This window comes from Emys orbicularis, chromosome 1, assembly GCF_028017835.1.
Source record: "Emys orbicularis isolate rEmyOrb1 chromosome 1, rEmyOrb1.hap1, whole genome shotgun sequence".
NCBI lineage: Eukaryota > Metazoa > Chordata > Testudines > Emydidae > Emys > Emys orbicularis.
This window is the reverse complement of record NC_088683.1, coordinates 109,499,307-109,526,493: the sequence shown is the minus strand read 5'-3', so window position 1 is coordinate 109,526,493 and position 27,187 is coordinate 109,499,307. Positions and strand designations below refer to the sequence as shown.

Below are 27,187 nucleotides of genomic sequence, written 5' to 3'. Positions count from 1 at the left end.
CCATGTCAGTCTAGTCAGTTCTTGGTCTCTCTTGCTTAGACATGGAAACTGAGTAGCCCTCTCCCCACTGCCGACAGTGGTGCAGACAGTCACACACACATTGTGCACAGTGCATACCATTGGCAATGGTGCCAAGACATCAGTGTTGGACCCTCCTGGTGCAAGAGCTGGCCCCAAAGAAGTGGTGAGAAGCAGCGCTGGCAGCATCACTGCCCACCCACGTTTGGCCCCTGCGGTCCCTCCATCATGATGTGGGGCAGCCCCTTTGGGGCCAAAGCTGAGTGGGCAGTTGGGTAGCTAGCACTGCTCCTCCTTGCCACAGCCATGGGGACAGTTCCTGTACCAGGGCTCCCCACCACCACCAAGGGGCCTGCCTGGCCTCACCCCACTTCTAGCAGGACTCACTCAGTGACAGCTTCAAGACCTCTGCTACAAGTATGGAGAGCTGTGGTGAGTGCCTCTATGGGGGAGCCCTCCGGGAAAGGGGCAGCAGGGAAGCCTGCGGCATACCATGTGAAAAATTTCTGGGGGCACCCCTGACTTGCCATATGATGAAATGATTAGTCATCTTAGCAATATGATGACCTACATCACGGAAACATGAAATGAAAGACAGGTAGCTGTTCCAGATATCCAGGGCCAAAAATAGCCCATCAAGACTCCCTATAGCACCAAACGAGAATAAGCATGATGTTCAAATTGCTATCCTGACTGGCCTATTATTTGCTTGTAATATGGATCCTGGTTGCAATACGACACAGGATTCTCTGCACTGACGTTTTCCAGCACTCCCCACCAACAGCTTTATGAAAGGGCGCTTTTTCTGTGGGAGGGAGAGGGACAGATTTTTCTCATGCTGATCGGGGAACTCCAAAATCAGGCTCTCTCATCCGCCTTTTACAAATAAGGTGCCTATGCCAATTTGTGATCACTGCAACATATCCTGTCTTTTTAGGACTTAAGGAATTCCATAACTGCAAACATATCATGGTGGGGGGAAAACAGCTTATGCTGAGCTTCCTGACAGTAAAGCCACAGAGCAGCACAGAACTATCAAGCCTATGCCAGCCACAGGAGACAGGAAGAAGCTGATCTCAAGCAGGTTGAACAACAAATATAGCCATTCACTATGGAATGTGAAGTTCAGTACGTGTACACGTGTGTTCTTCATCCACGTCTCCATACCCTACTGCCATGCAACTCGAGGAACACCACACCGTGTGCAGAGCATAGCTGTTCTGGTAACCATCGGAATGCAGCAGGAAGGACAACTGCAGATTCCAGGCAAGCAGAGCAACAAGCCAGGGAAGGAAACAGTGAGAAGTACAGTGACAGAGAGAGAGAGAAAGAGACAGAGGGGTGGTAGTCAGGGAGAAGGGAGGGCACTGAGAAATTAAATTTTCTATCATGATAAAAAAATTGCCAGAAACAAAAATTAAATAAGAAACTATTCAACCCAAAGCAAAATATATTGGCCTGGAAGAAAGAGTGACAGCTGAATCTGCTGGCTACCTGCAGAGGCAAAATGAAAAATAAAACATGGCTTTCCTCTGATCTGACACAAAGCCCAATGCTCCTGAAGATTCAGGCTGCTTGGGCACTGCTGACTCCTTCGTCAATGTCACTTTAAATCATATAAAGGCCTGAAGGTGACTTCAAAACCACAGTGGGGTTCGAAGTCCTGTGAGTCTGAGCAGCAGAAATTACACAGGTACTGTGTAATGAGAAACATCCCTCCAGGTAAAGGTATCATAGGCACTTTTCCTTTGCTTCCAGTCTGCGTGGGTTTGTACATAGCCCCTGCATTTCACTTTGTGTTTCAGAGTCCAATGACCCTCAAAACTCACAATGAAACTTGTCCACATCTGTGTCAAGTATCAGAGGGGTAGCCGTGTTAGTCTGAATCTGTAAAAAGCAACAGAGGGTCCTGTGGCACCTTTAAGACTAACAGAAGTATTGGGAGCATAAGCTTTCGTGGGCAAGAACCTCACTTCTTCAGATGCAAGTAATGGAAATCTCCAGAGGCAGGTATAAATCAGTATGGAGATAACGAGGTTAGTTCAATCAGGGAGGGTGAGGTGCTCTGCTAGCAGTAGAGGTGTGAACACCAAGGGAGGAGAAACTGCTTCTCCTCCCTTGGTGTTCACACCTCTACTGCTAGCAGAGCACCTCACCCTCCCTGATTGAACTAACCTCGTTATCTCCATACTGATTTATACCTGCCTCTGGAGATTTCCATTACTTGCATCTGAAGAAGTGAGGTTCTTGCCCACGAAAGCTTATGCTCCCAATACTTCTGTTAGTCTTAAAGGTGCCACAGGACCCTCTGTTGCTTTGTCCACATCTGTGGAGTTTAACTTGGGTTTGTGGGGAAGCCATGGGTCTTAACTAGAGTAAATGGTAGATTCTCTGTAACTGAAGTCTTTACATCAAGATTTGAGGACTTCCGTAACTCAGCCAGAGGTTATAAGCATATTGGAGCAGTGGGTGGGTGAGGTTCTGTGGCCTGCGATGTGCAGGAGGTCAGATTAAATGATCATGTTGGTCCCTTCTGGCCTTAAAGTCAAAGTCTATGACTCTTAGTCTCCTCGCGTGTCGACTCAAAACTATAACTCAGCCTAAAATCTGCAAAAGCTGAGGGCCTGACCCTGCAAGCTCCCCACACAAGGAACCCCACTGACATCAGTAGGAGAGATCCACACACAGAAACCCCATAGGATGCAGTCCTTAGTTTGTAATGAAATCCAGTGGGTTTTCGCAACAAAAAGTTTTACACAGACATACTCATGGGATCATTTGGTAATTAGATAAGAGCATAAGAACTACCCCCATTACCACCCTCAAAGGAAACTCATTAGCAGGCTAATGAAATAAAGTAATGATACAGTATCGTGATGAGAATGCTTCTCTGACATCTTTTTATGCTAAGAAGCTTGAAAGCCATTTCATTTTCTCTCTCTTCCCCAGCCCCCAGAGTCGTCCCAGCACCCTGGAGAGCATGATAAAACAGCATAAGGGACCAGTTTCTAAACATAGTGGGATTCTAAGTGGCACAACTCTCATCAGCTATGATGGGATATGTGCAGTTCAACCTTCCCCTACCACGCACCACTATGAAAGTGTACCCCAAAGGGTCAAATTCCCATATGGCATACAATTTGGAAAGGACTATCGGGCCATCAGAACATGTGATTTCATTCCACCTTTCAGAAAACCCAAGTGCTGGAGCACTTGTTTGGGGAGTGAAGGAACATCACATAAAAAGCATGGTGTCTTTCACAAGCAAAAGATTTACACACAAAGTTGTTTTTAATACCACAAGTTCTTCTGTTTCTCCTTGTGAGGACTAAACATGTCCCAGCCAGAACTTCCCCGCTCACTCCCCTTACACACCGTGACTAGGCATAGCCTGTTTCACACCCACATGGCACACTCATAATCCTGGCAGTGAAAAGGTGGCATGATTTTTATGGGCATATCCACTTCTCAAATTGACTGGGGGTGATGTTGAGAAGGTTCTCGCCTCCTTGCCCTTCCGTGAGATGAGCCCAAGGTCTCCACTCCCAACTCCTGCCAGTCAAGTGTTTCCCAAGAAAACCAGAAATAGAGCTCATGTCTCCCAAATGAGGTTCCCACCACTGGATAAATGCCCCATCCCACCAATACTGTCTTTAAAATGGATCCACACTGTCAAACCCAGCTCTGTTCTAGGGTCATCGACCACTATCTCCTGTGCAATTACACACTGTTTTTATGTGAATTCAGCGCTGGTGAAATGTGTGTGACTGGCAGCCCAAAAGATTGAAATCCTGTAAGTACTCATGCCCTGTATTCCTTCACACAGGTATAGGATGGGAAATGGTGGGGGAAGTTATCATGCTTCACCCCACCCAACTCTATTCCCATTCAATCCTGGGCCTTGCAGATGAAGCTATTAGCAAGGGTAGCCTTTTCATGCAGATGGTCTGGATGATCGAATAGCTCTTTTCCATCTCTATCTTCTGTTATTTATGAGTCATCTCACACAACCTACCAAACAGCCTTTGGACGGAAATGGCTTCTGCCACTACCAACCTGAGCTGGCTTTGAGCTGGTAGCCAGGAGACAAGAAGTTTTGGATCTCATTACCAATCCCAACAGCTCATCCCCAATTTACAATTCTGAGACCCTGTGGCCTTCCCAGAAATGTCACACCAAGCACACCAGAGCAGTGTCAGAGTCCATCTCAGTGTCCAAATCCACCCTCCTTTTATCAAGAAAATAATAGCACAATAGCCAATGATCATGAATTCCTGACAGCCAGTTAGGAAGTATTTAATAAAGCTGCTCGTTCTTAACTTTCACACTGAGTCATCTTCGTGTACTACTTGCAGGGTCTCAGAAATCTGGGACACTACACGCTACCCAATGGTGGCCTGCGGCTAATGTAGTTCTTTAAAAATGAACTGCCACAATCATTCAACATGCAAATAATTTGAAGCCCAAAATTTGAAAATGTGCACGCCACTAATGAGATGAAGTGATAATGTTCTTGCACCTGCCTGCCCTCTGACTCTCCCCCTCCCATGTTTTTTCTGAAAGTCGCTGTCTTGATTCTCTTATTTCCTTTTGAAGTGAAGGAACACTTCTGTAGTTAAAGGCATATGACTAAGAATCAGGGCTCTAGGTTCTATTCCCAGTTTTGTCACAGACTTTGTGTGTGACCTTGAGCAAGTCACTTTATCCTTCTGTGTCTCAGTTTTTCCCATTTATAAAATAGGGATAATACTTCCCTATCACAGAGAGATTTTTGTACAGCTTAATGAATTATTTTTAAAGCTTTTTGAGGACCTTGGGTGGAGCGTGACAGAGAAGTGTTAACTTTTGAGGCTTGTCAAAGTGAGGGACCAATCATACCTGGAGCAAGCCGGTATGACAAATATAGCACAGGGTTTCCCCCCCCCCCCCCCCAATGAAACTCTTTCATTGCACCCAAGTCCTGATCCACCACACTGCCTGATAATCCACTTATGGGCCTCTCCTCAGCAGAGACCTCTAAGAGTACAAAATTGCATGATTGTTTTGTAACATGAACAAATCTTCACTGGCAGCAAGGATAAGAATCCGTAACAATCTTCCCAACTCTGTCCCCCAAAAATGCTACATTTCATATAAAACCAGAAGGCAAAACCAGGTTTCAAGAGGACAACAGACCAGCACATGAACTCACTGAAATTTCTCATCTTTCTTGTTTGATAACATACAGGCATAGCTAGACCATCCTGATCGCTTCCCCGGAAGTTCAAGATGCTACTCATTGAGACACCCCAGTAGAGAAGTGATTCTGAAATTCTTGTCCCATGGAAGAACCAGTGGTGGAAGGCAGGGCAAAGAACCAGTCAGATGCATTCAATCCCCTGTACTAAGGATGGTTAGCTGATGTGAGGAATAAGAGGGGAAACTGTGAGAAGAGTAAGAAAAAGAAGCCATCTAAACCAGGAGAAGCCTAATCAGTCTGGTTTAAAGTCGTTAATTGTCAGCGCTGAGATGTGACCCTTCTTGGCAGAACACCTTCAATCAGAAATGAGGCCAGAAATGAGGTAGTTCAGAAGACCAAGGGCCTTCATTTTGTGCAAAAACATTCACATTCTATATACATAAATATGAATGACCACAGCTGAAAGGAAAGCTGAATAAAGGAAAAACACAGTAATCCATAAACAAGGGTTAGTAAAACAATGGTTGCTAATGATGTCTCTTCTTATTCCTCCATATACATTCACATAAAGCACACATGTACAGAGCCCAAAGACTACATAGCCCAAACCTACGTTCTCACATTCATAGGCTGTGCCGCACACATTAAGCACACAGAAAGATTTAGTACAGAGCTAAGTTCTCTCTCCATCACACACACACCACAGATGATTTTTACAACACAGCCTACAAAATACATAGCATAGGTCAAACATACACAACATACATACCTACACCAGTCAAAAATACACACACACACACACACACTCAAATATACACCCTTCTGCATACAGATGAAGTTATTCACATATCATCTTTCCTGCACACACAAACAGAATCCCATGAATTACTCATCACAGACCCATAGTCACAGACTCCTACAGCCTCTGTGTACACACACGCTCACAGAAAGACATTCCATTTTCTCTCTATTTTTTGATTTGCCATTCTTCACCTCTTCCACCCCTAGGCAGGTTCTCTCTGATGTGGGTGATGATTGGTCAAACTGCTCAGAACTCCCAGAGCACAGGAAAGAAAACCCATTAGGGCACTCAGGTGAGCAATATGATTGAGCTAATATATCACTCCAGCCAAAACATGGTGTGCAAACCCTTGTAGACCAACACCACTGAAAGGGGTTCCTCTTCCCCACACCCCATTTCATTTCAAGACAAGACTCCTCTTGACAACACTGCAGCTAGAAGAAGCTGCCAAGAGAGCTGCAAGTCTCTCCTGCTTGCTTTTGTTTTTTAATATCTGGGAAAGCCTTTGACTGATTATCAGTGTCACATGCTAGGACTGTGCTGGATTTACAGCAAAATAAGCCAGAGAATTAGTGAGTTGGAAAGCGCACAGAAGGTAGTTTTGCATCTACGTGTCAGCTTCCCAGCAGCCTGACCAGAGAGCCAAGTTCAACCAAATAAAAAACTGGAAGGAGCCACATGAGATTGCATGAAAATCATTTTGTCAGCACTGATACTGTCTCAGGTGAGACATGTGGATTATTGGATTATGTACTCCATGGGAATAACAATAATGAAGGTGTTCTCACCCTGTGTGGCACTGATTCAGCTTTCATTAGCTTACGCTTTTCACCTGGGGCAGTTGCCAGGCAATCCTAGACTATAGTTTTGTACCTATGCTAAATAACACTTTATTATGCACTTATACAGGCCCTGATTCATCAAACCAGATAAGCATGTGCTTAATTTAGAGTAGTTCCATTGCAGTCAATGTGACTACTTATGTGCTTAAAGGTAAGCACAAGTAAATACTGTACCTTGCTGAATCTGGGCGAATATTACAGAGGTTTACAAAAATGAACAAGTATTATCCCCATGTATCAAATGGGGCAAGTGGGATACACGGTCTAAATTTTCCAGAAGTGGCCATTAATTTTAGGTGCCCATATTGAGACATCCAGGGCCTGATTTTCAGGGGTGCTGAGCACCCAAAATTCTAAAATGAAGTCAAAAGAAGCTGTAGGTGCTCAGCATCTTTGAAAATTGGACCCCGTATACATTAAGTTGGGTGCCTGAAAGCTAAAGTACCCTATTGAAAGTTTTGGACCAAGTACTTTGTTCCAAACATTACACCGCTAGTTAGTGACACAACTGGGAATAGAACTCGGGTTTCCTCAGCCCCAGACCTAAGCACTAGCCACTAGAACAAGTTATTTCCCTGGCTCCCCACTGATTTGGTGCAACCCACCCACTGTAATTCTCTAACAGACTTGATTCTCCTATACATCATCATGGAGCACTACACTGCTATGCCACTAGATCAGTCATCTTGAAGGTATGTGTCACAAAGCAAAACAGAAAAAGAGAGTGAGTATAGGAATAGGGAAGCAGAACTCAGAACGTCCACTTCCCTTCTCAAAGCATTATAAATAGTTTAAAGGAGAGCTCTTTGGAGGCCTCACCATGTACCCAAAAGCATGAAGTTGATGCATTTTGCAGTAAATTATAAAAAAGTGGTAATGCTTCAAGGGGGAAGGCAAAGTAGTTTGAAACGTCATATGTCAGTGTGTACCATAACAGTGTTACATGAAACTCAATAGAAGAAGTATCATCTGAAGAATTGAGGTTCTTACCCATGAAAGCTTATGCTCCCAATACTTCTGTTAGTCTCAAAGGTGCCACAGGACCCTCTGTTGCTTTCAATAGAAGAAGGTTGTAAGCGGCTGTCATGGGATTGAGCCAGTACCTGAAACTTACTTTTTGACATGTGTTAAAGGATAAAAATTCATCTCCTGCCATTTTGATATAGGATTACGTTTGTAATTCACGTTGCTGACTGGGAGACCAATTAAGGATTAGATAATGTTGAGAGTAAGCAAACAACATGATTAAAAGATCAAAGATACTCCATCACAGAAGGTTTTTTATTTTATTTTGACAAATTTAATTCAGTTTTAATTATTTATAATGCTTTGTGGTACATTAGTAAATGTGCTGTTATATTCTGTAAAAGTAATGAAGTCTTAGTAGTATGAGATGTCACCATAGCACTGTCTCTACTACTCAATTTTCACTGAGAAGTGAAGTGAAGTGAGACCTACAGGAGTTTTGTGAGTGACGTGAGAATTACAGAGGTTCTGGTCTATTCTTTGCAATTCTGTTGTGGTCCAGAGACTCCCCCTTAGCTCCAGGCTTATCCAGCTAAGTATTTATACCACATTAATCATTGTGGTATCAAAGCACCTCATGGTCTTTGCCATGTATCAGACAGTGACTAGTTCCATCTGACCAGAGCCTCCCTGGGTTTTGTGGCCATTGCTGACAAATAATAATCATGGAAATTCCAACTGCCAATTTTAAAGAGTCACTTTTCTGAGTGGAACTAGACTTTAAACAGACTCAGTAACACAGAAACACCACCCCCAACCACTTCCATTAGTAAAACTGAAACAACATTGTTTCCTATCAGGGCAGGCTGCATTAGCCAAATACAATGCATGATGAGTGAGTAGCCAGGCTGCTACATATTAGCAGTGCAGGGCTCATTCATTGTAGCTCCTGGTCCAAACATCCTTGACAAACCCCTGAGCAAAAGCCATACACTGCTAAGGTTTCTAAAGCCTGTTTAACACTCCATCAAATAAAGGTTGTCTCCCACAGGTCAAGGTGAAGACAGAATTAAATGTATGGACTACATAACCTATTCATAGGAAAGTTCTTTGGTGAATTTCACTTTAACTCTTAAAAGACTGCAACTGACAACTTTAAAAAAACAAACCAGAAACCTTACCTTCATATTCCATGTGTCAAATACTTCATATTTTTAATAGCACTAAGTATTAGAAGTGAAAGAAGAGCCAATGTACTTGTCAAGATTTATGCTCCTGGTTTACTTTTTTAATATTTCTCTCCACTTAAATAATGAAAACCCACTTAAATAATGATAACCAAGAGAGTGCAGTTTCACTTTTGTTTATACTCAGTTTAATTTTAAGGTTTATAAACCTGCTATGGTTTGGGGTTTCAAATGTGTCAGGATGATGTCTATCTTAAACCTTTCATTGGCTGTTTTCTTTAGTGGAAGCATTTCTACTGATCGTCAGTTTGACAAACACTGCTTTTAACAAAAAAATAAAGTTTGGACTAAAGTTAAGTTGATAGTGTCCCTTTTAAGTGAAATATATGGAGTTTGCAGAGGCAAAATTCTGGTAAAAATTATGGGTGGATGGGAGGAAGCTTTCCCAGCACCTTTATGTGGTAACATCCAAAAAACTCAACACAGCTAATTAAATGTCCAGCTAGGTCTTGTGATTTTAGGGGTAGTGCTCCTAGAAGGACCAGAGTTAGCAGAGCTTTCGCTTTGTGGGAGGGGCATCTGTTTTTGCCAATTTCTGTGGAGGATGGAGGTGAATATTTCATTAAATCAATATATGTAAACAATGATAAACTTCAATTTGTAAGCCCAATATTCATATTTAATTACTTAAGATGCTTACCACAATATTTGGGCAGTAAAAATCAGCATTAAAATGGCTGCTGGGGTGCTTGTATTCCAATGTAAAGTCCCGGATATGGAAGAGGACTTCCCAATTTAGATGCCTGAACTGGGCTCACAAGGCAGACCATTTCCTCAACTTTCATGTAGACCAAACAGCCACTGGGCTGGCCACATATTCTTGATTTAGAGAAAATGCCACACACCCACAATGCTTTTTTACAATGTTGCTAGAGAGACTGTAAGATACATGTTATTTGATAGTTAAGGTCCAGCAGCAAAGCCCAGAGCTTGCTTCACATAACTATGTATTGAGACTACCCCAAGCCTGAAAATGACTAATCAAAGTTAGAAGGGCAAGTACCCCATCTGCAAATGAAGATCTACTTAAACTGACTGTACATATGCACATATACATACTCAACATACACACTATCTTATGCACAAGCACAGATAAGTGCCACATTCCCACTGTGTATATAAATACATTGCTGGGAGGAAAATAGCAAGCAACCATCTATCCTAATAGTATGAGCAGCTTTTGGAGTAAACAAAATGTTTTTTCCTCTAGTAGCTCTGCAAACATTCTCTTGGTATAGACTAAATATGGTAGATGAGAGTTGGCAACACAATACACTTAATTGATTTTGGAGCACTATGTGCAACATGCCTAAAGACGCAAAGCAATTTGTTATGTGGTCTTCTCTAAATCCCAAATACTGATTAGATTTCTCTATATAAAGGGACAAATATGCCCAGCATATATTACACAACTTCATTACCAATTTAATAAATCAATCCCTGTACTCAGATACACTGGTCACATGAATGCAAACATTTACATCTAAACTAGGTTGTTTATTATAGTTATGGCATAGCCCCTGTGAAACTAACAAGTTATATTTTCACAGTAACTACATAATTACCCTAACTAGGTCTTCTTACAAGGAAACAGCTGTTGCTTAGCAACTAAATGGGAGGACGAAAGGAATGGAACTAAGAAAAAGTAACCAAAATTCATGTACAACACAGGTTGTTGTGTATGACAGGAAAGAGGCATACAAACACAGCACATTAAAAAAAATTCCTTTCTTTCTTTTTCCCCCCTTTTTCTCTCTTCCCCCCCCCCCACTCCCCACCCACCCTTTATGGGAAAAACATCTCACCCCCTTCCTTGACACTCATGTTCCACTTGGCCACTTGTCACTAATGCAGTTTTTACATTTATTTGCATGGGTCTGGGCTATTTTAAGCATGTTCCTGCTATATTCTTTTATGTACATATAAATACAGATGTATGCTTGTGTGTCAATATAATACACACACACAAAGACAACCCTAAATGAACCATTTGAAAGTCAGTGTGGTGCTTTGAATAATTTCTATTGTACTATTGTGTGAAGGAGTCCAAGTGCCAATATAAATAGAGTTTCCTGCGTATTATACAGTCATTTGCATTTATAAATCCATTGCAGCACCATAATTTGCAGAGAAAAAAAGGTAGTAATTTTAAGAGGGGAAAAAACAAACTCACCAGCAGTGCTTTGTACAAGTCTTTGATTCTGGTGTTTGCTCTATGGGTAAATGAAAGAAAGGAACATTCCTTGCAGGAAATCAGTTCCAAAAAAAAGTGTGTGGAAATCCCGGGATGCATAGAGAATTTATTTTCCCTTTCTCAGTCTAAATCAAGCAGAATGAATAATATGCCTCCAGAAATTGTTATTTAAAAGCTACTGAGAAAACCTCCCATTTCTAAAGGCTCAGGACTTGCTGCATGCTCACACATATGTGGGGAAAGGGAGGGGGAAGAAATCCCACTATTCCTCCCAATGTACATTTATTATGAAACAGTACAGAAATGTGGGGGGCCCAGTGAAAAGGCTCCTCATACTTCACAATACCAGGGAAAGAGAACATGTTACAAATAGATTTGTAAGTATAAGATACCCAAACTAATCAAATGAAGTGAACGTGTACAGCTTGAATAGAAACACTTCCCAAATCTACTGCAAACCACATCCCTCTTGCACCAAAAGCATGTTGGTGGCAGATGTCAATATTTAGAACTGACCCTCCCTAGCTTATTAACCCACCTGTGGAGTTCCCGGTCTTCAACTGGAACTGGCACAAGCTGCTGCCACGAAATGTACAATTTTAAAAAACCTACTATAATAAAGTTATAAAAATATTGAAAGATGCTATATACACAAATAGTTCAAGAGGAGGCCAGTGTCACTCACTAAGGACAGCCCAGTATGAATCACTCACAGCTTTATTCTCATCAGCTAAACAGTCACCCCTTACTCAAAGTCAGAAGAAATATTCTCTACCCACACATGAGGTATTATCTAAATTCAACTTTAACTATGGAGGGGCAACATCTCCCCACAAGTATGTAATTACATCATTTTAAACCATCACTGAGAGAGAGAGAGAGAGAGAGCAGCATTATTAACCTGACTAGAATATAAGGGGACAGCCCAAAAGTATTTTTAAGAAGCACCTCAGTGCTAGTGAAAGTTGCTGAGCTGACAGCCCTGGACACAGAAATCCTATTTTATTCTAAAGGCAGAATAGTAGCAGCTATATGATCTTCTTCCACCCTCAAGTTAATGTGGCTTACCCCTGACACAGGTGTGGGGTCATACTGTGGTGGACTTTTGGGGGAACATGTGGTTGTAAATCATCTAGAACTAGACTGAGGCCACCAACTTCTCTGACATGAGCCAACCACCTCTTAAATAGTAACAATTTTCAATAGTTACTGACTTGGGTGCAGATGGTAACTGGTAACCTAAATAAGGAAGGACTCCATTAGCATGCCCTAGTTATCAAGTCACAGAAATGTATTTTTGAAAGAGGAATCTAGTTGTTTGAGTATATGGTGTAAATGCATTGTGACAAAATGAAAAAAAAAATGTCATAAAAGCAACACCACACTTCAGTTATACCAAATGCCCACACTTTCCAGGTGTTTGGACATGCTTAGCCTTTGGTCTTCTGCCTCACAAATCAGCCAAGTTGTGTGGGTATTCGGTATAACCACCCACACACCTTGTCATCTGCTAATGCTTACATAATGACTCACTGGGGAGTTGAGGGGGAGAGAAAGAAGACTTGCTCTTCATGACACTTTCCATAGAGAAATCCTGATCAGAAGCAGCAATGCCACAGGAAAATGTTTTTGTGACCCCTTTCTAATAAATGTTTTGAGGCCCAAGAAACGATAAGCAGCCTTAATTTTATTCTAAACAGCAAAACTCAAGAATCACTACACTCCCCTGACAGTCAGGCAGTATTTCTGACCCTCTTTGGCTAATCCTGAAGTCTGCACACACACACACACACCCTAATGCTCTCTACCTATTTGGAGTGTTATCGTAAACAAGATCATGGTTTCTTTTTTAGTGTAATCCAGATTGACTGGGGAAAATAAAAGCAACACAGACAATTATGGTGCTGCCCTCACCCTAATCCCTGACTCTGCAACATCATTCTGACAGTGTAACTCCCACAGCCTGCTGTCAGGGCACTCCACGCAAAGACTACATCAGAACCAACTGCCACAATATCGCATGTTTCATGGACAAGCATACTAATATACCTACACAAACATATAAACGCATATATATAAAACACATATATGCATACATACACACACTACACACACACACACACTATTTATATATAATTTTTTGACATTAACTTGACCAAAAGATTATTTCCTATAGCACTTTCTCTATATTTGAGCCCACCGAGTAAGTGTCTTTCTTGTGGAATCTCTCTCCCTCCCAAACCCCACCACCACCTTCCTCAAAGCTGTCTGTCTGCTCCTGGAGACCACCAGAGCCAGCTCAGTGGGCTACTGGGGGTCCCCGCATCTCAGCCTGAGCTCCCCCACTTGCCCATTCCTACCTGCTGGAGTGGTTCAAGCTACCAACTTGGTGCCTCCTCTCAGCTATTTCCAGGGCAGCAAAAATGCAGCGCTGAAGGGGGAGCTTGCAGCAGCAGCCCCCAGGGAAACTTCCAAGGCTGGAGCCCTTTTCCTGCGGCTCCAGGAGTCCCCCCATCCCAACCCCCGGACTCCCGAGGCTGGTGCCAGGGGCGCGTGTCTGGGCTCGGGAGCCCCTCTCGCCCGCCCTCACCCACCTGTAGGACACCTGCTTCCTGAAGGTTAAGTTCCTCAGCTTTTCTTCCAGGGACTCTTCCTTCTGGCCGGCGACTCCCATCTCCTCCTCGGCGGCGGCCGCCGAGCTCCTCGTGTCCCCGCCGCCCTCGGCTCCTCGGCAGCAGCTGCCGCTGCCTGCAGCCCCCTTGTCCTCACCGGCTGCCGACGGGGGGTTCATTGCGGGGCGGGAAGGACAGCAGCCCCCCGGGCCCTGAGCAGCAGGGAGCAGGCGCGGGGCCGGCGGCGGCTGCAGCCGCTGAGGTGGGGGGACAGGGACAGGGACACGGACGGGACGGCTGCTGCAGCTGGAGCCGCTCGCCGAGGAGGCTGCAAATGGCAGCACCTTCCCGCAGCATCCATCGGCGGCTGCACTGCAGCGAGGCATTGTGGGAAACTCTCTGCCTCCCCCTCCTCCCGGGCCAATCAGCGCCCGCCTCCTCCTGCTGCTGCTCCTGACACTCCCTCCTAGGACTAGAGCAGCAGCATCGCCGCCAGCCGGGCCAGAGCCCCGGGAGCAGGTGGGGGACGCGGCTCGGCCCTTCCTTGCACCAGGGCTGAGGCGAATGGGCCCGGGAGGCGTCAGGACAATATTACGGGGGAGGGGTATTTTTTTTCAGGAGCCAATGGGGGAAAAGGGGTGTAAATGGGAGGGGGAGCCCTGGAGCGTTTGGAAAGGGAGGGGGAGATATTTAGGAGTTAGGGTCCCCTCTGAAGATTATAGGACGATGGAGGGTGGGGGAGAAAACAGGTGGGGAAGGGGGGTTCCTGCTGGAGTGTTTAGAGAGGGGAAGGAAGAGGGGAGGGTCACGGCTACAGCAGCTGGTTAACTAGCTCTGCTGCCCCTGCGCACGCACACACACAGCCCCAACTCGTCCAGGAGATTTCTGACAGCTGCTTTGGGCACATTTCCTGTTGGAATGGTCTCTCATGTATCAATCAACTCGTTACAGGGGGAGAGACAAGGCTGCGGGAGAACTGGCACCCGTGTCATATTTTAAATGAAAAACCAATACGTAAAAACAGCCTTCCTCCCTTAGAAGGTGTTGGAGTTGTGAGGGCAGAGGAGGCATGGATCAGCAATGAATTAAATATGTTCTTGTGAAAAAGCTCTCCAGAAAAGGGCTGATTTTTCTTTACCTTTTGGGCTACATTAAACTTCCTAGAGACAGGTCCAGGCTTTCACCTTTATTTCTTCACAGGATCTTGACTCATCTTTTTTTTAATAAGACATTACAATCAAACCTGATTTCTGCTTCGATTAAGCTGAGTTTAATCTGTAAAAATTTAAAACCAGTGGGAAATTGTCCAGGTGGTGACCTTAGGATGCAGGGGTAGGAGAGCTGGAGAAGGAGGTATTAATGCAGAAGCACTAATGAAGGATCCAGTGAAATTTTACCAAGGTAGCGGGAAAGGAAAGGAAAGGAAATCTGAACAGACATGTAGGAGGAAGCAGTTAATAGGCACTTTCACGACTAAGGGCAACATAGTTGGAGGGAATATTAGTGAATGGACACAGTAAGTAAATACGGCTTACGTGGTTGCATATTAAATATGTGACAAAGAACAGACAATTCCAGAGACATCAGCCATCACTCCACATAGTTCAGTAACATTTTTTCCATAATCCACTGAAGAAACCCCAAACCATAAGAGCAGCCTCGACTTCCCAGCCCCCAACAAATGGATTTAAAATACTAATATTCTTCCATGTTAAAATAAAATATAGAGCCGCATGTGCCTCCTGGACAACTGCAAAAACTTACTACTGTTCTCACCTCTCACCCAGTATTTTTCATCTAAAAGTTGGGCCCAGTCTTGTAAACACTGACATATGAGAATGCTCATGTGCATAAATGTACACATCATGTGTAAGTGTGCACAGGATTGGAACTTTAGCTTGCATATTCTTCAGACAGGGACCGTGTCTATTTGTATTGTGAAGTGTCTAGCACACTCTTAGACACTATACAAATAGTAATAAATCTATCTGGTTTCTTCACAATGTTGATCCTTCAACAACTGTATCTGCCAGGTACCTTTGAGTACCTCCAGGATGCCCCCCTCATAATCTGCTCTTCATTGCCTGTCTTTTTTTTTTTTTATAAACAAATACTATATTATTCAACAGGAATGGTCCAAAACACTTCCTTGCAAAAGCACTTGGACAATGACAATAGGATACTCACGGCTGACCTTAGAGGCAAGTGGACAGGCAATCAGGGTGGATCTCAAGATTCAGGGAAACTAAGTCCCTGTCCCCAATTATTTTGGGCATGTGGTTGTGTGTATTTTTTTCCCTCCTGAGAGACAAAGCACCTCCAACCAGCCGGTCCCAGACAGTAGACCAGGGCCAGTGCCCCGTGTCAGAACAGGTGGGCCCACTTGAACCAATTAAAGGTGGCAAGGCTACACCTGGGGTTATAAAGAGCTGTCAGAGGGCAGGGAGTATTGGGATAGGTTGTGCCTGGGGGAACAGAGCCACAGCGGAGTAGAGCTAATGCCTGTGGTGGGTCCCTAGAGCAAGAGGGGAAGGTAGCCCTATGAAACACTAGGACAAAAGGTAAGCAAATTTTATTTGTTTCTCTTTGCACAATAAACCTTCTTAAAGGAGACCAGGCTTGACAGTGAGTACGTGCTAAGCTAGGGAGATGCCCTGCCCTGTGGGAACCCCATTTTCGCCTTTCCTTCTGACCAAAAATTGTTGGATGTTCTTCCAACATAAACCAACGCTGCTCACAGCACTAGCCACAGAGATCCAGGAGGTGCTTCTGACATGCCCATCTCCCTGTACAGTATAGTATTCCCAGTACTAGTCCAGAAACTAAGGGACCGAGGTTGGGCCCTGAATTCAGATCCCCATGTGGCAGAGTATCGTGTTGTCCCTGCACTAGCAGAAATAAAAACAGCACTTAAAATAATATATTGCACCCTTGGAAAAAGGGATCAAACACACTCCTAGCAACTCCTCTTTAGCTACATCTACAAAATTAATTGGCGATGCAGCTTATGACACTTGCCTGCCTTAACCTTGTCTCATCTATTCCTAGGGTCATTAAAAATGCCTTCATGAGAGATAGGTCAAGTGGCCAAGAGAATCAGATGCTGCCCTAATCCTCTCAGTGTGTTTGTTTATGCATTAATCTCTTCCAATTTTTTCCCCATGCAGTCTGTTTTTAGTACACAACCAAATCAAACACCTGGCTCCATTACAGAACCTATTAACAAATGAAATACCCCAACCTCTTTGTTCCCTGCCTCACCCTTTTGTTGGCCAGCCACAGTGTAAGAAAAAGTCACAACATGCGACTGTTGAAACACCTGGGATAATAGTGACAATATTAATTTAAGAATGTAAAGGTTGAAGCTGGGGCTTTGACGAAATCCCAGAGGAATATACCCAACAAGCACCTAGTTTTCAGTGTCCAGAATCTGGGGCCACACCAAGGCAATGTGACAAAAAAACAACGCCCCAAACAAACAAAATCCCTACCCCACAAAAACACATCCATAAGAAAAGAGGGACAGGATGAGCAATACAGTTATTCTAAAAGAGAAATTCAAAGGGAATGCTTTAGGATCACTTGCTGTATAAAAAAATCACACTGTGTGGTGGAGACTTTTGCAAGGCACTCGAGCTGAGGTGATCCTTAAAGGCCATTTAGAAGCTTCAGTTAGTGCTGACTGTGGCTGCCCACCTTGTAAGTAGGGCAAACTGGTGAGAGCTTATTACCGCTAGAGAGCGTGTGCACGCACACACTCTCCACTGCCTTGCACTTCATTTTTGGGTAAAATTCAGTGTGCTTGTTGTTCTCTACAAACCCATAATCCTATAGAGCCTAGTTACCCCAAGACTCCTCTTGCAATGCTCCACTGTGTTACTTGGAACAGAACAGTACAGCTAACTATCCTATGGATATAACTGGAGGGGGTCAGGGCAGGACATTGCAGGGAATTAATCCCTGTACCAGGGCTTGGGGCAGTTTAGGCACAAAGGGGAGGTAACTTGCACTTCCCATATGCTGAGACTGCCAGGGGAAAGAGTTGCCCCTGCCATCACTACATGTCTATACTATATTATGGGATCACCTATTTTTGCTATTGCTGCTGAAATTTGCATGACTAATTTGCAACATATGGTGCTAAACAAGCTTCCAATACATTCTGCTTTATAGTAGCAATGAGGAGTGAATCTGAAGGCTAGTAAGATAAGGCCTTGCTCACACAATTACACCCGAAACATGTCAATTTTTAAAGAAACATAGGAGAAACTTCTTGAAAATATCAGATTTATTCATAGATTTCTTTGTAGACTTCATTCCCTGTGGCTAGACTAAACTGGAAGAGATCAGTACATAAGAATAGAACCTTACCAGGCTCTGACAACATCTGGGAGTTTTACGCTGGCAAAAGGTGCTGGATTCCAACAGCGGGTATCACAGTTCACAGGTTGGCAGTGATACAGAGGCTCAGGCTTTGGGATAAAGGAAGTACCGTGCATCATTTTGCAGTGACTCCTCTGGCTGGTTTGGGAGCATTGATGGGCTTCAACAGGTGTTATGTTAAGTCCTCTTTTAGGCAGTAGGCTCATGGCTGCAATGCCTGGCTTGAAGAGCTGGGTGGATGGCATGAATGAAACAGGAAATGCTCAGACAGGATTAAATTCATCCCTGTACAGAGGGCCAGGAAAAAGCCTTTGCACTATTTAGTGTCACTGAAGTCCTATTCTGAAGGCTTCAATGGTGCATCGATTCTGTGCATGGGGGTAAATTTTACGGGGGGGGGGGGTATACAGAGAGAGAGAGACAGACAGAAAATCCTTTCCATTCTCCAGGTAAGAGTAATTTTTGAAGAGTTCTAATTGCACTCAACTTCTTCCTCCAACCTAAACCCAGGACAGACTTACCTAGGCTACCTTAGGTTTCCATTCTGCATGCTTGGTTCAGGCACACAACTCATTCTATGGTCAAGCAACTTCTTCAGGGTAATGCTTGATCTAGATTGACCTGATCCAACATCAGTTCAGTACCCCATTAGACAGAGTAATTTAGCTGCTGTGGTTATGGTTGCATTAGACAGACAAGTGGACAGTCATGATTTGTCTCTCTGCTAAACTCTGATTTTGTTGGTACAAATGCACTGAGGAAAAAAAATTTAAGCAGCTGTTGAACATATTTAAGCAGCTGCTGAACATTTTTAAACATTGCCTTTAGAAAATGGAAGAGGTGCATCTCAAATTTGAAGTTATCCTACAAGTGGTTTTTTTGCTCTTTAAAAAAAAAAAAAATATGCCACATAAAACATAAAAGACAGAATTGAGACTTCTTTCCTTGTAGAGGAACACACAATTCCAATTTTGTAAAAAATAAAATTTGTATATAACTTGAGATCAATAAAAAAATGCAACTTAAAAAAATTGAATTAACACACCTCTTTTTAAAATAAGTTGATGTCCCCCTGCAGTATTTGAAGCCCAAACAAAGCATTAAGAACCTGAGAACAAAACTGACTATAACCAGAGTGAAACTGACTTCATTAGTTTTCAAAGTCCTTGTTAAGAGGAATGCAAAACATAAACAAAGAGCATACTTAACAACAAATAAAGTGGACTTTTAAAGTGCAATAATTTCTAATAATACCTATTTCGTATATATCACTTTTCATCAGTAAAGCTCAGAACTTTGCAAAGGAGGTCATCATTATCATCACCATTTTATAGATGAGGAAACTGATGCACAGAGATGTCATGGCTTTATCTCAAGGTCACCCAGAAGGCCAGTGGCAGAGCTGGCAACAGACCCAAGTCTAGAGCCGCAGTCCAGTGCTCTATCCAGTAGGCAACACTGCCTCTGAATACCCTGAGTCATGGCAGAGATGCAGATGTGTTCAATACATGGATTTTAAACACCCATTGTTTCTTTATTGTTTATTCATTTGTTTAGAAAAATGCACTCAGATACACTGTGAAAAATCAGTGGCTGGTGAAGGTTCCATCTCTCTCTCTACTGCGAGTACAGTATCCATAACGGGGGCAGATACTCAGTCAAATAATATCATCAAACTGTCAGGGGCAGATTCCGATAGCCTCTCTCACTGATGTCCATGGGCCTAAACATGGCAGAAAGTGTTACTCAATGTGAATAGAGGGATCAGGATCTGGCCCAGAGTAAAAATAGTAACAGATTTTCCAAAAGACAGTATGTACTGGAGGGTGACAAGGTGTGAACATGAAAGTCTCATGGCCCAGCATTTACTTCTACGATGTGGCTATCTGGTGTAATCACAAAGTGCATGCATTACCACTTACCTCATGCTGCTCTAAGGGTCATAACTATGATGACCATTGTTGCTTAATTCAATATTGTTAATAGTCACCTTGCATTTTTATTCCCAAGCCCTATTTTTCAAGTAGGCAGAACTCAGCTATAACTACTTAAGACAGAAAGATAATGGCCATAATCGGTCACCCCCTGATGATTTTCCGTTAAGATTTTTCTGCTCAATTTCATGCTCGTAAAACGTATCCTGGACTGATAGCTCTGGCATCTGATATTCTCTAGTCAGAGAACCAGGACTGCTGTGGCAGTCGGGGAAGGATGGTTGTTGCAACATGGTCTCAGAGTGGTGAAGGCAGAGAAGAATTAGTGGGATGCTTAGGACTCCCACAAGGACATGGCATATCCCCCTTCCCAGGGAAGGCACAAGATATTTAATTCAGATGCAGTGGCCAGTCAGACAAGCATAAGCCCAAATTTCAGGTGGGTTCCTATACTCACCTTAGCTGCTCTCATGCCCTTTGGTTAAAGGCACTTCTGACAGAGGTCTTTAATCCCCAGCTGTAGCAGCCAGGCTGTTCAGTGAAGTGCTTCCATGCTACTAGGAATGTACACCTGTGCGCAGTACAATCTGGGGCAAGGGAGCAGCTGCTGCCACCCCATGGATGCTTAGTCTAGAAGAGCTATTCTGCTGTACCATGAGATAGGAATGGTATCGAAGACTGGAGGGGAAAGAAATGTACATCAAGCAACGTTACTTTTTCATTCAATCCAGTGGAGTACCCAACCCAAACAAGGATGGCCTCGTTCTTTTCCCAATTCTTGCCACAGACTGCCTGCATGACCTTGGGCAGGTCACTTCATCTCTCTAGTCAAGATTTTCAGAAGTGTTTAGATATATTAGTTGCCAGACAGGACAGCTACAAGCTCCCACCCTCTGAAAATCAGACTCGTAAGGTGTCAAGAAGGGTGTCCCAAAACAGAGCCATACAAAATCCAGTTATGTCTCGGCTTCTGTTTCTAGGATGACCAGACAGCAAGTGTGAAAAATCGGGACGGGGTGGGGGGGTAATAGGTTTCTATATAAGAAAAAGCCTCAAATATCGGGACTGTCCCTATAAAATCAGGATATCTGGTCACCCTATCTGTTTCCCATCTGTACAATGAGGGTTATAACTTCCATTCTTCCACTTTTTGTCTGTCCTCTCTAGTTAAATAGTATTACTATTTAGTAACCCAAATAGTATTACTATTTAGTAATAGTAAATAGTATTACTATTTAGTAATAGTAAATAGTATTACTATTTAACTAGGTACACAACGTGTGTTCTTTAGGTACACAACATGTGTATGTACAGTACTCAGCACTGTGGGGCCCTGATCTTGGTTGAGAGATAGTGACATAAATAACATCAATGGCAAGACCTCCCCTGGAAATGTTAATTTCATATTTGAATGATGCATGTCTATTCCCAAGCTCCATGTATTGGCCGTGTCACCATAGCGAGACTCTCAGCTGGGAAAGGAGAAATGGAAACTTATTCTACTACAGTGTGATCCTCTCTCACTGAGAGAAATACTGATTGATTTGTACCAGGCTTCTGGCTGGATGCTGCTACTTGCCACAGTGCTCCTGCCGGACGTCTTTTGGAAGGGAAAGAATGTTCCTTAATCAGGCGAGAATAACGTTTTAAAAACAAAATGGCAGCCTCCATTTGAAAATTATGGTGGAAAACCAGCACAGGAACAAAGTGCATTTTCCCCGGTACATATCATGTGTGTCAGAATAGACTTCAAGCTGGGGAGGACCCTCGGAAATAGGAGAAAGGCCAGAGATACATTGCCCATGTGCCCGTGACCTTTATCTGCAATGTCATCTAGATTTTTTTCGAGGATGCTTTAGTCTCCCTCATAGATCAGGCAGTGGAGTTCTTGATTCATCCACCCACTCACTCAAACACAGAATATGTCAAAGCCAAAGTATTAACCTGGATTTGGAGCATTCATCCCAGAGGCAATGGATATTCAAGGGCAGATCCTCAGCTCTTGTAAATCAGGGCACATCAATGGAGCTCTGTCAACTTACACATGGTGAAGATCTGATCCCCAAAGTCAAGACAGTCAGTCAATATTACCAGAATGTAGATTTTTTTAAAATACATCTATGAATTTAGTATTAACATAGCTAAGTTGCATAATTCCATAAAAATGCTATTAATATTACAAAAATGTTACCATCCCACCTCTACCATGATTAACAAAACCAATTCTCCAGTTTCAGCAATCTTGGTAAGAGAAAGGGGCAGACAGTTACTGTAAAACATATACACATCACTGCTTTTAATCTTCTTCCAGTTCAGTGACATGTTAGATAATCAGGTTAATTTAAAAAAAAAAAAAAAAATCAGACAGCACATGGTCTTGTGCTTGCAAAATACAAGAGGAGACCGGATTTTAAATAAATGGGAAGACAAAGGAGCTATTTTTGCTTTTTTTCTACATAAAATATTTATTTGCAAGAATGAAAAGGCATAACATACTTTAGTTTTTACTTAACTACATATATATAATCCTACAAAAGCATTTAGTTTTAGTTTTATTCCAATAATTGTTTTCTTGTAGTATTCAACAAACAATTTATTTATACCAAGAGACATGTTTGCAGCGCGAACAACCAGGTGGGAATGTATCCAGATGAGCAGTGCATGTATAGAAGTCATTACAAAAAGAGAGACTAACCAACATGCACACACACGGTTAAACATACATTTGGCAAAAGAACATAGACGTCAGCAAAGTCAAAGGAGGCTCTGTTACAGTTTACTGAGGGGTTTGGTGGATTTTGTTCTTGCACAGTCCCAAATAACGGCCATCTTTTTCACAATGGATAGTTTTGTTTAATATGCATATGGGCAAACCATAAACATGTGTGTCATCTGTATTTGCACACATACAGGAAGAGTAATCAAAATGATACATGGATGCAACCTGCAGGGTGACATTGGTTTGGATGGCCCGAAACATCATTTCTGACCCTCCACAGGGAAGTATTTCATTTTAGAGGAGAGGACTCCAGATAATTTGTCCTCTGGAACACTCAGGGGGACTGGAATATACCTGCAATTTGAATTTGATATAATTTCATCACTACATGGCCTTTTATATGCCCAAGAAAATTCTTTGCATTAATTTTTTATTGAGCCTAACATGGTTAAGAGGATGTGTTCATGGGAAAGGAGGATCCTTTAGCTCTTGTACCAGAAGACTAATGGTATTCCTTGAACTGTCACTCCCAGACTTCACATCTTATGGCCTTCTAATTTACAGCCCTAAAAAAAGTGGCTGAAGCTGTAATTCCATGAAACAAAAGTGACACCCAAAGGCTAAATTAGGGTAAAGCCAGGTACATTTCCCTGTACTTATCCAGAGCTGTCTATAGCAGGTTTGGTGTTCAGTCCAGGCTCTACTTACATAAATCTTCATACAGAGTAAGAGAACACTTACAGAATGTGACAGGACAGCTTTCAGATAGGTAATACCACTGCTAATCCCATTTGCACTGGGGTTCAGATGGAACTTTCTATTGAACCAAGTGGAATGTGTGCCAGCTGTTCAGATAAATGCATAAATGATGATGTATAGATGAATAAAAGCCTTTATTTAGAGTGGCTTATTATTTTAAGAAAACTCCTGCAAGTGTCTTTAAAAATCACTCAATACACACACAGAGTATAGTTAACTATATCAGTCGAGAAGATGGGATTCCATTACTTCAGCATCACTGTACCAGAATCAGTTATGGTCTGATACAAACACAGATATTTTAAAACAGAAGTCTCATTGTGACTCACCCACTTCTGCTCCTTGTCTGTCCTTACTCACCCCATTATATGAACAATAAAAGATCAAATTTATTTTACCCATGTTGCATGAGAAAGTGGAATCCACTGAAAAGGTCAGCCCCATTATTCTCCATGCACAGGGCTACATAATTAAAAAGGCAAGGAAGGAGAGAAGGTAAGATTGGGGAAGGGGGAGGTGTCAATCTATACAAACAAAGATTTTCCTTCTTGGCGTGAAGAAATTTTCTCCTTGCTGCTGGAGTCCCCCTCCATCTCAGAATTACTCCACCCCGTTTGAGGCAATTTTGGAAATCCAGCTTTCCCTTACTCCATATCCCCACATTTTACTCTCTTTGAGGGATGGGTTGGAAGTGGGCTGTAGGTCAGAGCAGAGACTGGTGGCAGTAACTAAACCACAACACAGGCCCATTTCAGTCTCATGAGAGTTTCTTGCAAGACCCAAAGCAACACAGGCTTAGAAGATAGGAGGCAAAACCACATCTGTGCCTTCATAAAGAAAAGCAGATAGGTGATATGCATATGGAAAAACAAATTCCTGGCTCATGTCTAGGGTCTCTCTGAATACAATTTATCACTGAGGCAAGGCAGTTAACCTGGATCTCACCCACAATCTAAGACTGAATGTCCATGGTGCATCTGCTGGGTCTTAAGATGATTGGGTGTGCACATTGACTCACTGACTGAACCTGTATACATTTATTGATGTCTATAATGCACTTGTGTGGCCAGTTTATTCCCACACCCCCAACAGTCATTTGCCCTTAACACTGAAACAGTAAGTGCAGCCAGAGTGCAAAGCTGCAGAGTATATAGTAGTTCAGCAAAGCACCTCTCAGATATACGGCTTTCTTCCCAATCACCAAAGTAATGACCTACTGTTTCACCTTCAAAATGCAAAACATTCCCTTTCTAATTAGTGCTTGGAGAATGAAATATTTTAGTCACAGAGCATAAAAATACGAACTATATTTCTGTTCTTGTACAATGACCTGTTGGCACTAGCTAGAATCTAGAGCCCAAATACTCTGTGGCAATCCCTCGTGATGTGGCAATTAATATTACAGTGTAGGTCAAATAAATGAGTAACTGTGACTAGACAATGTCCACTGCTGAAAGTCAGTTTTACAGGAGTTACCAAAAAAAAAAAAAGGGGGGGGGGGTGGAGGGGAAGGGAAGGCAGAGTTAAATTTTAGTCTAAAAATATATTTTGATGCAGATACCCTGTGACACCCCATAGCTTTAACTGGTCCCTATGGTTAGACTGAGCCCTGGACCAGAGCCAGTGAGTCCAATCCAGCCAGTTAAAGAGGGCTGAGCTACACCTGGGCCTATAAAGGGCTGCTAACTGGATAGCTGGAGGGGGAATTGATTGAGACAGGCTGTGACCTATCTGGAGGAGGTAAAGTCACACCAGAGTGGAGCAAACTCCAGTGGTGGGGCCCCTGGAGCAAGGGGGCCAGTGGCTGAGGGAGACAGCCCTGAGACTGCTGCCCCCAAGAGGGAGCAGAACTGGCCAGAACTGGGAACCTGCCAGAAATCCCTGAGGGGGTAGAGCTGGAACCTGAAAGCAAGGACTGAGTTAAGCCTCTTTTTTTCTGTTTGTTTACCTGGGTTTATTAATAAAATAAACCTCCTTGAAAGAGACTGGACATGGCAGCACATACTTTGGAGCTGGGGAGAAGCCTGGCCCAGTGACAGGAGCCAGTTCCTCAGATGGTATAAATCAGAGCTACTCCATGTAAATTGTGTAAATGGAAACTCTGCCAGCTGAGATCTGGCCTATGAACCTTGGTGTATTAAAATATTAGTCTGCACAGAACAAATAGTGAACACACATGAAACTAACGTAGAACTATAAATAGCATACCAACCTCTCTCTTCCTCCTCCCCTCCATGCTAACATGATTAGAACGGTCACATGGCCTGGGCCTGATTTCCATAAATATATATTTGTATTTAAAAAATAATGCCCTACTTTTCCTTCATAGCTTAACTTCCTAGACTCAAAGACTGACAGCTCGGGGAATGTCTGAAGGTTATAGGGGACAAGCAAGGTTTTACTGGTGTGGTAAAACATTGGTTTGGCAACAGGGTTCCATGCAGGCAGCTTTCAGGGTGTCTGTGCAGAGACCCAGCACGAAGGCTATATACTGCGTAAATTCCTGAGGCCCGGGACCGCTAAAGTGGGACTTAGATGATTTCTTGGGACTTAAGTGGTGCATGACTTGTGCTGACCCTATATCCAGGAGTGAATTTCACCCCAGAGTAAACAAGTGACCGATTGCTAGAAAAAGGACTTACAGAAGAAACCCATTTCAGGTTCAATAGGAGTAGTTGATTTTAAAGGAATAATATTCCCCAGCAGTGACTTCAACCCAAATGTTGTGCTAGTTTAGGAGATCCACAAAAAACAGCTAAAATTTCATTTTAAGCATCAAACATATTAGGGCTATAGAGAGAGGCTATTTTTATGGTCATAGGAACACAGGAATTGCCGTACTCCATATTATCCATACATAGATCAGACCATCTAATCCAGTAGCCTGACTCAGACAGTAACCCTTATCAATGACGATGTAAAACCCCCATAAATGGTGTGGTGTATCCAAGCTGCGCGAATTGCAAAAAGCAAACGGCTTTACAGGTGCTTAGCAATGATTTGGGGAAATTCTCTATTTTAATAGTGTAAATTATTTAAATTAATAACGTTAATAGTGTCTCTTTACTGGGAGCGAATGTATTCGTGCATTAAGTAGGGTAATGGGCATGAGAGATTAGACAGATAAGCCTCCACCTGCTCCACATTCACATTCCATACACAGCTATATAAATAAACCCCAAGAGAGAGAAATTTTGGGCCTGTTTTTCAGGAACGCTGAGCCCCCACAGTTACACTCAAAGTCAAGGGGACCTGGAGATGCTCTGTAAACCAGGTCTTTCGTGAATTTGCTAATCCCTGACTCATGCCTACCTGGTTGTACTTGGATGCCCTGAGATAGCCAATATGGTAAATCTAACAGGTCATACATTTTCCCCTTCCCTTTGCTGACCTCAGGTGGTTAAAATAATGCAGACACCACTTGTGTCTGAGTTCAGACGCTCCCCCGCTCACACCCATCTTTTCCTTCCTCTTTCCATCATGCAGGTATAATGTGGGTTCCCAAAGGGAGAGCTGTGTGACGGTTGTCTGT

General features: G+C 43.0%; 2 protein-coding genes across 3 annotated transcripts in view; both read right to left on the bottom strand.

Moving 5' to 3' along the window:
* Positions 1–14,039, bottom strand: part of DGKI (diacylglycerol kinase iota) — a 309,310-nt gene extending 295,271 nt beyond the window's left edge. For both annotated transcript variants that reach the window (XM_065403383.1, XM_065403389.1), the window contains exon 1: positions 13,843–14,039. In XM_065403383.1, the coding sequence (XP_065259455.1) occupies positions 13,843–14,039 (197 nt within the window). The remainder of the gene's footprint in view (positions 1–13,842) is intronic.
* A 9,117-nt stretch (positions 14,040–23,156) lies between these two features.
* The window catches only part of CREB3L2 (cAMP responsive element binding protein 3 like 2), a 119,452-nt gene continuing 115,421 nt past the window's right edge, over positions 23,157–27,187 (bottom strand). Inside the window, exon 12 of the mRNA XM_065420647.1 lies at positions 23,157–23,250. Within this exon, the coding sequence (XP_065276719.1) occupies positions 23,157–23,250 (94 nt within the window). The remainder of the gene's footprint in view (positions 23,251–27,187) is intronic.